The 16,511-nt window shown below is 43.7% G+C and overlaps 1 protein-coding gene across 2 annotated transcripts in view; it reads left to right on the forward strand.

Annotated features, from left to right (window-relative positions):
- The window catches only part of NPHP4 (nephrocystin 4), a 353,374-nt gene that overhangs the window by 311,805 nt on the left and 25,058 nt on the right, over positions 1-16,511 (forward strand). For both annotated transcript variants that reach the window (XM_073656722.1, XM_073656723.1), the window contains 2 exons: positions 7,569-7,740; positions 12,820-12,999. In XM_073656722.1, the coding sequence (XP_073512823.1) occupies positions 7,569-7,740; positions 12,820-12,999 (352 nt within the window). The remainder of the gene's footprint in view (positions 1-7,568; positions 7,741-12,819; positions 13,000-16,511) is intronic.

Below are 16,511 nucleotides of genomic sequence, written 5' to 3' on the forward strand. Positions count from 1 at the left end.
TGCCTCCAGTATTTGCTGATATCATGCTGCATTCATCTTTCCTTCAACTTTTACCAAGTTTCCTGTGCCTTTGTAGCTCACACATCCCCAAAACATCAGCGATCCACCTCCATGCTATTCTGTAGGAATGGTGTTCCTTTCATCATAGGCCTTGTTGACCTCTCTCCAAATGTAACGTTTATGGTTGTGGCCAAAAAGTTCAATTTTGGTCTCATCACTCCGAATTACCTTGTTCCAAAAGTTTTGAGGCTTGTCTCTGTGCTGTTTGGCGTATTGTAGGTGAGATACTTTGTGGCATCTACACAGTAATGGCTTTCTTCTGGCGACCATGCAGCCCATTTTTCTTCAAGTGCTTCCTTACTGTGCATCTTGAAACAGCCACACTGCTAGTTTTCAGAGAGTCCTGAATTTTAGCTGGTGTTATTCGTGGGTTTTTCTTTGCATCCCAAACAGTTTTCCTGGCAGTTGTGGCCGAAATTTTTGTTGGTCTGCCTGACCGTGGTTTGGTTTTTACAGAGCCCCTGATTTTCCATTTGTTAATCACAGTTTGAACGCTGCTGACTGGCATTATCAATTCCTTGGATATTTTTTTGTATCCCTTTCCTGTGTTATACAGTTCAACTACCTTTTCCCGTAGATCCATTGACAATTATTTTGCTTTCCCCATAACTCACAATCCAGAAACGTCAGTGGCTGGTTGAAAGATGCAAGAGTCTGTCTGGATTCCAGAAACTCACTCAGCTTTTATGCACACACACTGATTACAAGCAAACAGGTCATAGTTAGTAAAGCCGAATAAAGACTTGCGTCCATCAAGTTCGACCTGTTAGTTCTGTAATTGCTAAAGTTGATCCAGAGGAGGGCAAAAACCCCAAATGATTTAGCCAATCTTCACCTGAGGAAAAATTCCCTCCCGACTCTGAAACCAGCAGTCAGAATAAATCCCTGTATCAACCTACTATTTTATTCTATTTTTAAGTATATGCAGAAATCTGCCTGGTATCTAGAAAAGCATCCAGTCCCCGCTTGAACTAGTTTAGTGAATCCGACATTACCGTCTCCTCACTCAGTGAATTCCATATTCTCACTGCTCTTACCGTAAAGAACCCCTTCCTATGCTGGTGCTGAAACCTTTTCTCTTCCAGTCTTAGTGAATGCCCTCTTGTTACCATAATATCCCTCCTTTTGAACAAATCCCGGGCAAGGTCTCTATACTGTCCCCTAACATATTTGTACACATTTATTATGTCCCCCCTCAACCTTCTCTTTTCCAGGCTGAATAGTCCTAGTTTTGCCAACCTCTCTGGGTATTGCAGTCCCTCCATTCCCCTTATTAATTTTGTTGCCCTCCTTTGTACCTTTTCAAGCTCATTTATATCCTTTCTATATATTGGGGCCCATAACTGAGCACAGTATTCCAAGTGTGGTCTGACCAGTGCTTTGTACAGTGGAAGAACAATGTTCTCATCCTTTGCAGCTATACGTCTTCTGATACATCCCATTACCCTGTTTGCCCTTACAGCAGTTGCCTGACTTTGGGCACTCCAATTTAGTTTGCTATCAATCAAGATGCCCAAGTCCTTCTCCATCTCTGAATTCCCCAATGATTTCCCATTCAGTGAGTACTGGTGACTTCCATTTTTCCTTCCCATATGTATGACTTTACATTTCTCCTCGTTAAACCTCATTTGCCATTTAATGCTCCACCTACCCAGCTTATCCAAATCCCTCTGTAGGTCTTCACTATCCTCTTTTGTATTAATTGTTTTACATAACTTTGTGTCATCTGCAAATATTGATATTTTATTATTTATCCCGTTGACTATGTCGTTAATAAAGATATTAAATAACATTGGGCCTAGTACAGACCCCTGTGGTACCCCACTAGTGACGCTTACCCAATCTGAGTATATTCCATTTATAACCACCCTCTGCCTTCTATCCTTTAGCCAGTTAGCTACCCACTTGCAGACATTTTCCCCCAGCCCCATCATTCTCATTTTGTATACCAACCTATTATGTGGCACGCTATCGAACGGAGAAGTCGAGATACACGACATCCACTGGTTCCCCCTGATCTACTCGAGAGCTAACCTCCTCGTAGAAGTCAATCAGGTTTGTTTGGCAGGAGCGATTCCTCATGAATCCATGTTGGTTCGGGGTTAATAGATTATTAGCATCAAGATGCTCCATGATTGCCTCATTAATAAAGCCTTCAAAAATTTTGCCCACAACGGACGTCAGACTCACCGGCCGATAGTTTCCGGTGTTACTTTTTGCTCCCTTTTTGAATATTGGCACTACATTCGCCTGTCGCCAATCAAGTGGTACAGACCCAGTCTCAACAGAGTCCTTAAATATAAGATATAACGGTCTGTCTATCACATTACTTAGTTCCCTTAGTACCCATGGGTGTATGCCATCAGGTCCTGGTGATTTGTTTATTTTAATGTTACTGAGGCGTTTCTGTACCCCAGCTTGGGTTACATTTGTCATACTTAGTGGAGGATTAAGTTTGTCACTTCTCATTTCGCCTGTTCGTTCTTTTTCCTTTGTGAAAGTTGACGAAAAAAATTTATTTAATAGATTAGCTTTATCCTCATCTTTCTCTATGATTTTGCCTTCATCACTTTTTATCGGTCCAATATTATTCGATTTAATCCTTTTACTATTTATATACGTAAAGAACAGTTTGGGATTTGATCTACTTTCCCTAGCAATACGTCTCTCTGTTTCCTCCTTTGCTATTTTTATTTGTTTTTTGCAGGTTCTCGTTTTTTCCTTGTAACACATTAGTGCCTCCTTGCTGTTTTCCTGTTTTAATCTCTTGAATGCCTCTTTTTTGCTATTTAACGCCCCTTTTACGTTCTTATTCAACCATATTGGTTTCCTCTTATTTCTGGCCCTTTTATTCCCATACGGTATATACCTCTCGCACTGAGTATTCAGAATTCTTTTGAAGGTTTCCCATTTACTATTCGTATTTCCTTGATTAAGAACTTTGTCCCAGTCTATAAGTTGAAGGTTTTCTTTCAGCTGATCAAACTTCGCCCTCCTAAAGTTTAATGTTTTAGTTGTTCCCTTATTGATAACCCTACTGAAGGGCATTTTGAAATTGATAATATTATGATCACTATTACCTAGGTGCCCCCCTATCTGTACCTCAGTTATTCTATCAGGCCTATTAGTCAATATTAAGTCCAACACGGCCTTCCCTCTCGTTGGTTCCTGCACTAGTTGGGAGAGATAATTATCCTTGATATTTGTCAAGAACCTTTTTCCTTTCTGCGATCTACAGGTTTCTGTTTCCCAGTCAATATCCGGGTTGTTGAAGTCCCCCATTACAATCACCTCATTATGTTTTGCTACTTTGTCTATTTGTCCTAATAGCAGTTTCTCATTCTCCTCTGTTATATTGGGTGGCTTATAGCAGACCCCCAGTAATATTTTATTATTATTTTTTGCCCCCTCTATCTCTACCCACATGGACTCGACCCCCTCTTCTCCCTCTCCTATATCTTCCCTTAGTCTGGGCTTTAGACGTGACTTTACATATAAGCAGACTCCTCCGCCCTTCCCCTGTTTCCGGTCCCTTCTAAATAAACTATAATCTGTTAAATTTACCGCCCAGTCGTAGCTATCATCTAGCCAAGTCTCTTTTATACCTACGATGTCATACCTCTCCTCCGATATAAGCGCCCGCAGCTCATCCGCCTTATTGGTCAGGCTTCTTGCGTTGGTCAGCATGCAAGATAAAACTTTGGGGTTATTTAGCATCCTATTCTTCTCTAACGATCTAACTGTACTATCCCCACCCCCCTCTCCACCCTCATTATATTCACTTCTCCCCTTCCCCCTTGCTTGCCTCACATCCCACCTATTTCCTTGGTTTCCCCCCCCCCGTCTCTAGTTTAAAAACTCCTCCAACCTATTAGCCATCTTCTTCCCCAGCACCGCTGCACCCTCCCCATTGAGGTGCAGCCCGTCCCTACGGTAGAGCCTGTAGCCAATGTTCAAACGCGAGATTAATAGCCAGCAACTCCCGATTTCCAACATCATAATTCAGTTCGGTTTCTGAAAATTTTTTCCGAAAAGAAGGCACAAGGATGTACTCCATCCCTGTTCTCCTGAGACAAAACTGCTCCGACCCCCACCGATGAAACATCGACCTCTACCAAAAAAGGCTTGGTCTCATCAGGCTGCATAAGGATAGGGGCAGAACTGAACCTCTCTTTGAGATACTTAAACGCTTCAATGGCCTCAGTAGTCCACTGGACCGTATTTGCACCTTTCCTGGTGAGATCGGTTAGAGGCTTAACAATTACAGAAAATTTTTTAATGAATTTCCTGTAATAATTGGCAAAAACCAAAAATCTCTGTATAGATTTCAAACCAATAGGCCTAGGCCATTCCTGCACAGCCTGAACCTTCACAGGGTCCATCTCAAAGCCCTCGCTGGAGACAATGTAGCCCAAAAAACTAATTTTCTGCACAGCGAACTCGCATTTCTCCAGCTTGGCAAAGAGTGAATTATCACTCAATAACTGCAAAACTTCACGTACACTCTGCCAATGGGACTCTAGATCTGGTGAATAAATCAAAATGTCATCCAAATACTCAACCACATTCTTACCAATCAAAGGTCTCAGGATGTCATTAATAAGGTTCTGAAAAAATGCAGGTGCACTGTTAAAACCAAAAAGCATCACCAGATTCTCAAAATGACCTACCGGAGTGTTAAAAGCAGTTTTCCATTCATCACCCTCCTTCACTCGTAACAAATTGTATGCCCCCCGGAGGTCAATTTTAGAGAACCACTTGGCCCCCACTAACTGGTTAAACAAGTCAGGAATTAACGGCAATGGGTAGGAATTGCGTACGGTAATCTTATTAATTTCACGAAAATCCAGACATGGACGTAAACCCCGGTCCTTTATTTTAACAAAGAAAAATCCCACTGCCACAGGCGACTTAGAAGGTCTAATGTGACCAGCAGCCAGGCCAGTCTGTATGTATTCCTTCAAGGCCTTTCTTTCATGGATAGTCAGATTAAACAAGGGACTCTTGGGAAGAGTAGCTCCCGGAACAAACTCAATGGCGCAATCATAATCCCTATGAAGAGGTAAAACTTGCGACTCCTCCGAAAAAAAACTCCAAAAATCTTGAATAGGGACAGGTAATTCCCCTTTTTCCACAGCCGCAATGCGACCATTACAACATTTATCATAGCACTTCGGACTCCAAGACTTAATCACATTAGTAGACCAGTCCAGTAAAGGATTGTGCAGTTTTAACCAAGGCAAACCTAGAACGACCAGAGAGGGTAAATTATCTAATACAACCAAGTCCAAAATTTCTTGGTGAAGTCCATTGATAGTGAGGGGAAATGCAGCAACCTTGTGAGTAATACATTTCAAGGGAGTGTTATCAATAGCAATCACAGAAATAGGTGATGACAAAGGTTTGGATTTCAATTTAAGTTTTTCCAAAAACCCTTTATCAGTCACATTAAGTGTTGAACCACAATCCACAAATACCTGAAATTCAATCAAATCTTCCTGCAAAGTAGTACTCCCAGAAAGAAATACTACTGCAGAGCGTAAACAAGCTATATGGGCGTACCTGACCTCTTTTTTTTTTTTTTCTTCTTTACTTAAACGAAGCTCATAATACTTAATCAAATGGTCAGCTTTACCACCTTAAAGACACAATCCCTCGGCGAACCTCCGGTCTCTTTCCTGAGAGCGGAGTGACATCGCCCCAACCTCCATCGGTTCTCCGCTGTCTGAGCAGATTTTCTGGGGACTAGGACCTGATATTACAGGAGTCTTTACCTCATTCAGCCTGGACCTCAGCCTCCTGTCCACACGAACAGCTAATTGCATGGCATCCTGCAGAGTCTCAGGTGCAGGGAATGCAATTAGCAAATACTTAACACTTTCACTCAGACCAGCAAGAAATAGACATTTCAGAGCAGGATCATTCCATTTAACTTCAGAAGCCCATCTTCTAAAGTATGTGCAATAATTTTCAACATCACCTGACCCCTGATTCAAACGCCTGAGTTCTGCCTCAGCAGATGAGATTCGATCAGGATCGTCATATAATAGACCCATAGCAGAAAAAACTCCGACCTTAAGCATGAATCATTAGGTTGGAGAGAAAAGGCCCACCATTGTGGTTCATTGCACAAAAGTGACATAATAAAACCAATGCGCTGTGATTCATTCCCAGAGGACCTTGGTCTCAAATGAAAATATAACAAAGAAACATTTTTAAAGGAAAAAAATTCTTGCTGTTTACCATAAAAAACATCATGCAGTCCTACCTTGGGTTCCACAAAATGTGCTCCAGAACAGCTACTCATGTGTTGCTTGAGCTCGGCCACCTCCAGAGACAATCCCTGCAAGTGTCGAGCCAAATCCTGGACGGAAGCCATACTGATCCCCGAATGTCTTTCCTTTTAGTTTTTTGGGCTGGACTACGATGTAGCTGGCTGCCTGTTCCTAGCGAACAGACACGCCTTAGTCCTCGGCTAGTCTGAACGAACACCTATAGCATAAGGGGAGGGGTCCCTAAAAGAGCTAAGGACTGAAACAAAAATGGGACACCTCCTAAACAGAGAAGTTGTTGCAGAACACAAAAAGATTAACTGACAAAAAGGTACTAGAGGTCCCAGAAGGACCAAGCGAACTGACAGAGATAGGCACCGAAGCACCTGGCTAGAAAAACAGTCAAACAACACTGACGTCCAGCACAGCCAAAAGGGCGGAGCTGGAATATAAAGGCAGATGGTCACGTGACCGCAAAACGCAAGATGGAAAAAACAAACAGGAGGGTTCTAACAGAAGCAGTATTATAGTAGTTATATTCTTGTACATAGAAGCAGTATTATAGTAGTTATATTCTTGTACATAAGGGCAGTATTATAGTAGTTATATTCTTGTACATAGGAGCAGTGTTATAGTAGTTATATTCCTGTATATAGGGGCAGTATTATAGTAGTTATATTCTTGTACATAGGGGGCAGTATTATATAGTTATATTCTTGTACATAGGGGCAGTATTATAGTAGTTATATTCTTGTACATAGGGGCAGTATTATAGTAGTTATATTCTTGTACATAGGGGCAGTATTATAGTAGTTATATTCTTGTACATAGGGACAATATTATAGTAGTTATATTCTTGTATAGGAGTAGTATTATAGTAGATATAGTCTTGTACATAGGGGGCAGTATTATAGTAGTTATATTCTTGTACATAGGAGGCAGTATTTTAGTAGTTATACTCATGTACAAATAGTTAGTATTAAAATTGTACCTATTGGGGCACTATTATAGTAGTTACTGTATAGTCTTGGGCATAGGAGTCAGTTTTATAGTAGTTATACTCATGTACATAGGGTTTGTATAAAAGTAGCTATTTTCTTGTACCACAGGGAAGTATTATAGTAGTTACATTTTGGTTATATTGTACATGCCAACCAATTTGTGTTTACAGTTATCACTTTTACAAACACAATACCCCAGAACCAAATTAAACTAAATGTTTTTGACCGTTTCCAGCGATCGTTGGCTGGCTGCACCTATTCAGATCTGGCAGATTTATGTACATTCCCTGAAAAGAGTGGATGTCGGTTGCATAACAGGTCAGCAGACCCAAATGTCTCTGGTCCTGAGAGGAACACAAGTGGTGCGGAAAGTGAAAGCCTATAGTTCCCACCCTCTAGAGCTGAAGGTGAGTTGTTAGAAGTTAATCATAGTATCTACTATTTGTTTAAAGGGTATGCATATGTTGCAATCGGTTTTATTCCAATATACCAACAATAAATTAAGCAACTCTGCAAATTGTATTGAAAAACTTTTGTTTGGCGCAGGCAGCTCCTATGAATATCTGTGTTTCCAAGGTTACAGACTACAAAAATAAACCCTTGTGTTGTCTGAAAGTGCATTTGTGTGCTACTATCTTCAATCGCCCACCTCTTATTGCTAAACTAGAACTAGAAAAAAGGCAATTGACAGAGAGTAGCACATGGCTACTAGATCAGAGCACTCAGGGTTTGTGTGAATGTTGTAACCATGGAGACACATAGCTTTGCGTAGGATAAAATATAAGGACTACAGTTTAGATTTCAACTAAAACCGAACTCTTTGTTGTAGGTGCAATATTCATGGTGTCAAACTCATCTGAATTTGGGAGCAGCATTAAACGTTTTACTTCCTGGTTGTGTCTATGTAAGGGAGGAAAGAAGCTGTAGGGGATATTCGAATGAAAGATCCCAACCTCTTACTGTCAAAGGAGCTTTTCTTCATGTTATCACTTTTAGCAATCCAATCACATTTATCACCTGATACTGTCACAGAAGCTTTTCTTCATGTTATCACTCCTTTACCAATTCAGTCACATTTATCCCCTGTTATTAACAAAGGAGTTTTTCTTCATGTTATCACCCCGTTTACAAATAGTCACATTTGTCCCCTGTTACTGCCACAGGAGCTTTTCTTCATGTTATCACCCCCTTTACCAATCCAGTCACATCTCCTGTTATTGTCACAGCAGCTTTTCTTAAGGTTATCATCCCCTTTACCAATTCAGTCACGTTTATCCCGTTATTAACAAAGGAGTTTTTCTTCATGTTATCACCCCGTTTACAAATAGTCACATTTGTCCCCTGTTACTGCCACAGGAGATTTTCTTCATGTTATCACCCCCTTTACCAATCCAGTCACATCTCCTGTTATTGTCACAGCAGCTTTTCTTAACTTTATCATCCCCTTTACCAATCCAGTCACATTTATCCCCTGTTATTATCAAAGGCGCTTTTCTTCATCTTATCACCCCCTTTACCAATCCAGTTACATTTATCCCCTGTTATTATCAAATGAGCTTTTCTTCATCCTATCACCCCTTTTACCAATCCAGTCACATTTATCCCCTGTTATTATCAAAGGAGCTTTTCTTCATCTTATCACCCCCTTTACCAATCCAGTTACATTTATCCCCTGTTATTATCAAATGAGCTTTTCTTCATCCTATCACCCCTTTTACCAATCCAGTCACATTTATCCCCTGTTATTATCAAAGGAGCTTTTCTTCATCTTATCACCCCCTTTACCAATCCAGTCACATTTATCCCCTTTTATTATCAAAGGAGCTTTTCTTCATCTTATCACCCCCTTTACCAATCCAGTCACATTTTTCCCCTGTTACTGTCACAGGATCTTTGCTTCCTGTTATCACCCCTTTTACCAATCTAGTCACATTTTTTTCCTGTAGGAATGAGGAGATGAGCAGTTGCACATCTATTCATCCTCTAAACCTAACCAGGACATCAAATATATGCTGGCATCTGAGTGATGAAGAATGGAGGTTTATTTAAGTCCACTGAATATGTGATGATGTAACATAATTGATGTATATGAACTATGCCCAACCTGAACTTTCCACTCTAGGAGGTGTTGTATGTCTTAGGCTCTGTTTAGGTCAGACTGATGGGCGTGCTAGACCTATGCAGTCTGTTGTTTGGGAAATCAAGGATTGGAAATTTTACTTGTAGGTATCTTTGACTTTGCATCGATAAGTGGCTCCAGAGGGGTCCGAACACCACTGATCTCTCTTTCTACTTAAATACCATGTTCGTTCAGCCGAGCCAAATGTTGATAGGGTTTGTTGGGACGGATGACTGTTGACCAGCGACTTCCTAATGTCTACAGGCAGTTTAGGAGAAAGCTTTTATTTTACCTGCAGGCTGTAGATAAGTCGACACTGCTGTTTTAATCATTGCGCCCGGCCACCTCATTCCATATCCTGCTTTGTTTGCTTCGGTTGCCTCGTAATTTAATTTAATTGCATCTTTAGATTAGGAGGCACGCTGCTGATTGACATTCATTTCAGCCCAGCGAGACGTAATACCAGGTCTCTGCAGTACAGATGAAAATAGCCGTGAAACACGATACAACATCCGCTCTTGTAGTAGGCAGCACTAATATTATTGAAGAATTATCATTAAGCTTAGTTAGGATTTGATGACTTTTCTTTATTATGTTTATTTTGATACTTTTCAGTGTTATTTGATTCTATAACCCTTGTGATCATCACATTACCAGTCATGTCATACACACATGGTAATGATAACTGCAAGTAGAGATCTGGGAAACATTGAAAAATGTAGGCTCTTGATCAGCATGAAAGAAGCCTAAAGTGATTTTGATTTCCTGACTTGAAGAGTTAGCGCCATCTTTGGGTTAGGAAGCAGTATAGCATTGTGTCTCCTTCACTTTGTTTTCTAAACGGCGGCTGCTGTGCAGGGTAAATGTAGTCTAGCTCCTTCTTATTGATTATGGGAGAAATCCTGTCGCTCTCTGTACAGCCGGTGGCCGGGGCGATGCTTAAAAGTTTCTTCAATCGGTTTTTATAGCTTAATGTTTTATCAGTGTTTTAGTTCTGGAAATATCAGGACCTATGCCCGACAACATTTCCTAGCTCGGACCTTTACAGTCTTTTCACAGTGACTTGGTGTGAATTTATATCGCCATCCATATGCTGCCTGACTTACTGAAGTGGATGGCGATTTAAAGGGTATCTGTCACTAGGTTTTCCCAATATAAAGTACGGCCAGCACCTTTTAAGGCCTATTTGACAGTATTCTAGTAAGCTGTATGTAAGTCTCCAACCCCTTCTGCATAGCACCAAAAATATTTTTTATTATCCCCGTTATGGTGCGGTCTGATGGGCATCACTGGTCTTCCTTCAGCACCCCCTCTCTTGTCGCAATTGCCAAGCTCCTGCCCCTCTTAATGTCGATGACTCCTCCTACATCATCCACACAGTGTCCCCCAATCACCGGCTGCCTTTCAGCATCTCTTCTCTCATAGCAGTTGTCGACCTCCTGCCACTCTTAATGTGGATGACCTCCTGCCCCTCTTCATGTGGATGACCTCCTGCCCCTCTTCATGTGGATGACCTCCTGCTCCTCTTCATGTGGATGACTCGTCCTACATCATCGGCACAGTGTCCCCCAATCACTGGCCGCCTTTCAGCATCTCTTCTCTCATAGCAGTTGTCGACCTCTTGCCCCTCTTCACGTGGACGACCTCCTGCCCCTCTTCACGTGGACGACCTCCTGCCCCTCTTCACGTGGATGACCTCCTGCCCCTCTTCACGTGGATGACCTCCTGCCCCTCTTCACGTGGATGACCTCCTGCCCCTCTTCACGTGGATGACCTCCTGCCCCGCTTCACGTGGATGACCTCCTGCCCCGCTTCATGTAGATGACCTCCTGCCCCTCTTCATTTGGGTGACTCGTCCTACGTCATCCACACAGTGTCCCCCAATCACTGGCCTTCTTTCAGCGCCTCCTCTCTCATAGCAATTGCTGACCTTCTGCTCCTCTTCATGTGGATGACCTCCTGCTCCTCTTCATTTGGATTACTCGTCCTACGTCATCCACACAGTGTCACCCAATCACTGGCCTTCTTTCAGCGCCTCCTCTCTCATAGCAATTGCCGACCTTCTGCTCCTCTTCATGTGGATGACCTCCTGCCCCGCTTCACGGGGATGACCTCCTGCCCTTCTTCATGTGGATGACCTCCTGCCCCGCTTCATGTGGATGACCTCCTTTCCTTCTTCATGTGCATGACTCGTTTTACGTCATCCACACAGTGTCCCCCAATCACTGGCCGCCTTTCAGCATCTCTTCTCTCATAGCAGTTGTCGACCTCCTGCCCCTCTTCACGTGGACGACCTCCTGCCTCTCTTCACGTGGATGACCTCCTGCCCCTCTTCACGTGGATGACCTCCTGCCCCGCTTCACGTGGATGACCTCCTGCCCCGCTTCATGTAGATGACCTCCTGCCCCTCTTCATTTGGGTGACTCGTCCTACGTCATCCACACAGTGTCCCCCAATCACGGGCCTTCTTTCAGCGCCTCCTCTCTCATAGCAATTGCTGACCTTCTGCTCCTCTTCATGTGGATCACCTCCTGCTCCTCTTCATTTGGGTTACTCGTCCTACGTCATCCACACAGTGTCACCCAATCACTGGCCTTCTTTCAGCGCCTCCTCTCTCATAGCAATTGCCGACCTTCTGCTCCTCTTCATGTGGATGACCTCCTGCCCCGCTTCACGGGGATGACCTCCTGCCCTTCTTCATGTGGATGACCCCCTGCCCCGCTTCATGTGGATGACCTCCTTTCCTTCTTCATGTGCATGACTCGTTTTACGTCATCCACACAGTGTCCCCTAATCGCACTCCTGCGCAGGTGTACATCGCTCCTCCCTGTCAAGGGCAAATCAAAGTACCGTAATGTGCATGCGCAGGTTTTACTTCTGTGCCAACGGCGCACTTTGGCCTTTCCCGGCGCATGCACATTACATTACTTTGCTCTGCCATCAGCTGACTGCTGTATAATCCTTCATGCCTCTGCTTTTTCTGTCTGTGTGTTGCCAAGGAAAAAAAACAAAACATCATGAATCACTTTGTATGTACAGCGTACAGGAGACGGCATAGCAGCTAGTCTCCATCCACTAGCTAAGAGTCAATTGCAAATTAGAGATACCGCCTACAGAGGGGAAAACTAGGTAAATACAGGATACAGGTAATGTAATGGACAGAAATGGTTTTATTCCTCATCTATATACACACACGGAAAAGCTTATTCTGAAAAGTTGCTTGGAAACATGGTTCCCCTTTAACATTCTGTAGACCATAGACCTCTATGAAGTTATGAAACCTGTCAGATCTCATGATACTCTTGACCGTAATGGACATTACTACCTGTGTATGAATCTTTTGACCAGTCCTCTTTATTATGTGTAGGTTGACCCGGAGAGCGTCTTTGTACTTCCTCCAAATGGAATCCAAGATCTGCACATTGCGGTGCGCCCCCTACAGGCCGGCAGCAAATTTGTCTATGTTAATTTGGTTGATGTTGATCAGCATCAGCTCGTAGCATCGTGGCTGGTGTGTGTGGTAAGCCGGAACCCAGTCATTTCCAAGGTAAGGTGCAAAAGAAAACCTCATGCTTAATTGTTTTACTATGACATTGTTTATACTCTTAGATTTTTCTGACTCCTTATCAGGCCATCGTCCCTCTCAAATGCTCTTTTATTATACTCACCTCTGGGGCGGTCCAGTCCGATGGGCGTTGCTTCTCTTGGTCCGGTGTCTCCTCTTTTCTTGAGATGCTGTCCTCCTTCTGTGCTTCGTGTGAATGACGTGTCCTACGTCATCCACACAGTGTCTCCCATTAGCTCTTCTCACTGGCCTGCCGAGTGCAGAGCGAAGTACTGTTCTACGCGTGCTCCGGGAATGGTCAAAAGAGTGCCAGCGCATGGGCATCACAGTACTTTGCTCTGCCCTCGACAGGGCAGAGAGAAGTGCGCCTGTACAGGAGCGCAAAGGTGAACATTGTGTGGATGACGTAGGATGTGTCATCCACACAAAGCACAGAAGAAGGACGGCATCCCAAGAAGAGAGGGGGCTCCGGATCAAGACTAGCGACGCCCATTGGACTGGACCGCCCTGTAGGTGAGTATAATAAAAAGTATTTTTTTGCCTGGCAGGGTGTCATGAAGTCATATGTACAGCATTATAGAATGCTGTCACATGGGGCAGAAAGGTGGTGGCCGTAGGTTATATCGGAAAAAAACTGGTGACTGGTTCCCTTTAAAAATAAAAATGATTACCCACTTGACAACTCATTTAGGGAGAGAGTCATGTCAGCAATGAGCTTGTTGGGGGCTTCATTATAAGGGGTAACAATGATGGTCTGATGCTACGTCAGCATCACAGATCGCTTCATTTCAGCTCTATCGGTTGTAGGGTTTCTACTCACTCGGTTGCGTTTTGAGGTAGACACGGGATGCTATTTCAGTAAAACGTCCAGGCTGGTGTATTAAAACTCCATAAACCACCCAGGATAACAAAACAAAACAGCCTTTTCCGGCACAGAGTAAAAACATAAAGTAAATAGTCCATACAGTAGTGCCTGTTCACCCACTAAGGTTAGTGTCCAGCTTTTTAGTCCTTTGCAAAGACAAACACACTGGAGGTCTGCACACCTCCACTCAGGCACTGAATGAGACACCTGGTCTCCTTTTTATCTGCCGTACCATGCCCCAGAGTGGGGATATGTGAGCAGCCAGTCCCACCTATCTCTCTGACTGCTCGTAAACCCGGCCCTGCCCTATTAACTCTCTCAGAACTATACGTACTGGAGCCTGCTTTTCTGGGCTACCAACCGCGATGATGCAGATCTCCCCTCAAGGTCCTGTCCGGTGGCCATCTTACACTGTCAATGTATGTTTTTATAACTTTTAGTGGTGTCTGGTGTTTTTCGAAGCTCAAGTTTACTTTTTTTTTGGTATAGGGTAAGGGAAAAGTCATTGGTCATTTAGGATTTCTTCATGCCTCATCCTTTATCTCCCCCCCCCATTGAAACTAATGGATCTAAGCATGCATGTTTATTGGGGGAGTCAAGTGTAAGCCTAATACACTATTTCCACTGTGTGATCCCCAATAACACAACCCCATTTGTATGATGTGACTGCTGGATATGTCGAGTCACATTCTGATAGAAGGGTAAGTATGGATGTGACATTCGTGGCTTATATTGCTCCTTTTTGACTTGCATTGGTATTTGGTAAGTCAAGCTAAATCAAGATCAAAGATCAAAATATGTTTGTTTTTTATATAAGGAATATGGAATCGGGTGTAAGGCTGGGTGCCCACGTAGCGTTTTTCAAGCGTTTAGGCTATGTGCCCACGATGCAGAAATGAAGCAGAAAATTTCTGCAGCATTTCTGCATCTCCCTGGCAGAAAAAACGCATGCAGATTGTGCATGCGTTTTTCCTGCAGAATACCTGCGGATCCACATGCGTTTCCGCATGCAGATTGACAAGCGCTTTCCAGGCGATAGCATCACTTGGAAAGTGCTTGACAACTCGGTCACATTATATAAATCCATGTGAACCGTAAAAATTAAAACAAATAAAGCTATACTCACCCCCGATGCCCCAGCGTGGCTGCAGCGCTCGTTCCTGTCTGGTTCCCGGCTGCTGGCATATCGCGAGACAGAGCGGTGAAGGGCCTGCGGTCACATGACTGTGACGTCACCGCAGGTCCTCAAGCGATGCCGGCATTCAGAGAAAAGCCTTCGGAAAGGTGAGTATAAACTTTATTTGTTATTTTATTCTTTTTTTACAGGTACAATGGTACCCAGGTCTGGATGAGAGTCTCCTCTCCTCCAGAACTGGGTACCATCTGCACATAGAGACGCATAGAAGCCGCTTGTACAAATGTACAGTCGCGGTTTCTATGCAAGTCAATGGCGGGAGTTCCGCTGCGCTTCCGCAAAATTAAATGACATGCTGCGGATTTTTGTACGCAGCATAAACGCTGCGGAAAAATCCGCAGCATGTGCATAGAACATGCGGAATCCCCTTGGGGACCATGGGGTGCGGATTACCTAGCGTTTCACAAGCGTTTCCGCTGCCGCAGCATAAACGCTTGAAAAACGCTACGTGGGCACCCAGCCTTATGCTGCGGAATTTCCGCAGCATAAACGCTTGTGAAACGCTAGGTAATCCGCACCCCATGGTCCCCAAGGGGATTCCGCATGTTCTATGCACATGCTGCGGATTTTTCCGCAGCGTTTATGCTGCGTACAAAAATCCGCAGCATGTCATTTAATTTTGCGGAAGCGCAGCGGAACTCCCGCCATTGACTTGCATTGAAACGCATAGAAACCGCGACTGTACATTTGTACAAGCGGCTTCTATGCGTCTCTATGTGCGGATGGTACCCAGTTCTGGAGGAGAGGAGACTATCATCCAGACCTGGGTACCATTGTACCTGTAAAAAAAGAATAAAATAACAAAGTTTATACTCACCTTTCCGAAGGCTTCTCTCTGAATGCCGACATCGCTGAAGGACCTGCGGTGACGTCACAGTCATGTGACCGCAGGCCCTTCACCGCTCTGTCTCGTGATATGCCGGCAGCCGGGAACCAGCGAGGAAGCAGCGCTGCAGCACACACCGGGACATCGGGGGTGAGTATAGCTTTATTTGTTTTCATTTTTACGGTTCACACTGTATAAATCCATGCCGGTTGCATGGATTTATACAGTGTGACCTAGTTGTCAAGCACTTTCCAAGTGATGCTAATCGCCTGGAAAGCGCTTGTCAATTTGCATGCGGAAACGCAAGTGAATCCGCATGTGGATCCGCATGTATTCTGCTGGAAAAACGCATGCACAATCTGCATGCGTTTTTTCTGCCAGGGAGATGCAGAAATGATGCAGAAATTTTCTGCTTCATTTCTGCATCGTGGGCACATAACCAATTATATTGAGTCTCACATTAAGGCTAACTTAAAGGAACACACCAGGCATAATAAACATTGTGGTGTGCATAGTGGAGGTCCTAGGGGGGCGGACCACATGGGGACACCAGAGAGAATCCTTGTGTCAAACTCCACCCCTGCAGAACAGGGGCTAGGCACAACACA

This window comes from Phyllobates terribilis, unplaced genomic scaffold (assembly GCF_046119375.1).
Source record: "Phyllobates terribilis strain yellow unplaced genomic scaffold, ASM4611937v1 Scaffold_12__6_contigs__length_324123572, whole genome shotgun sequence".
Lineage (NCBI taxonomy): Eukaryota > Metazoa > Chordata > Amphibia > Anura > Dendrobatidae > Phyllobates > Phyllobates terribilis.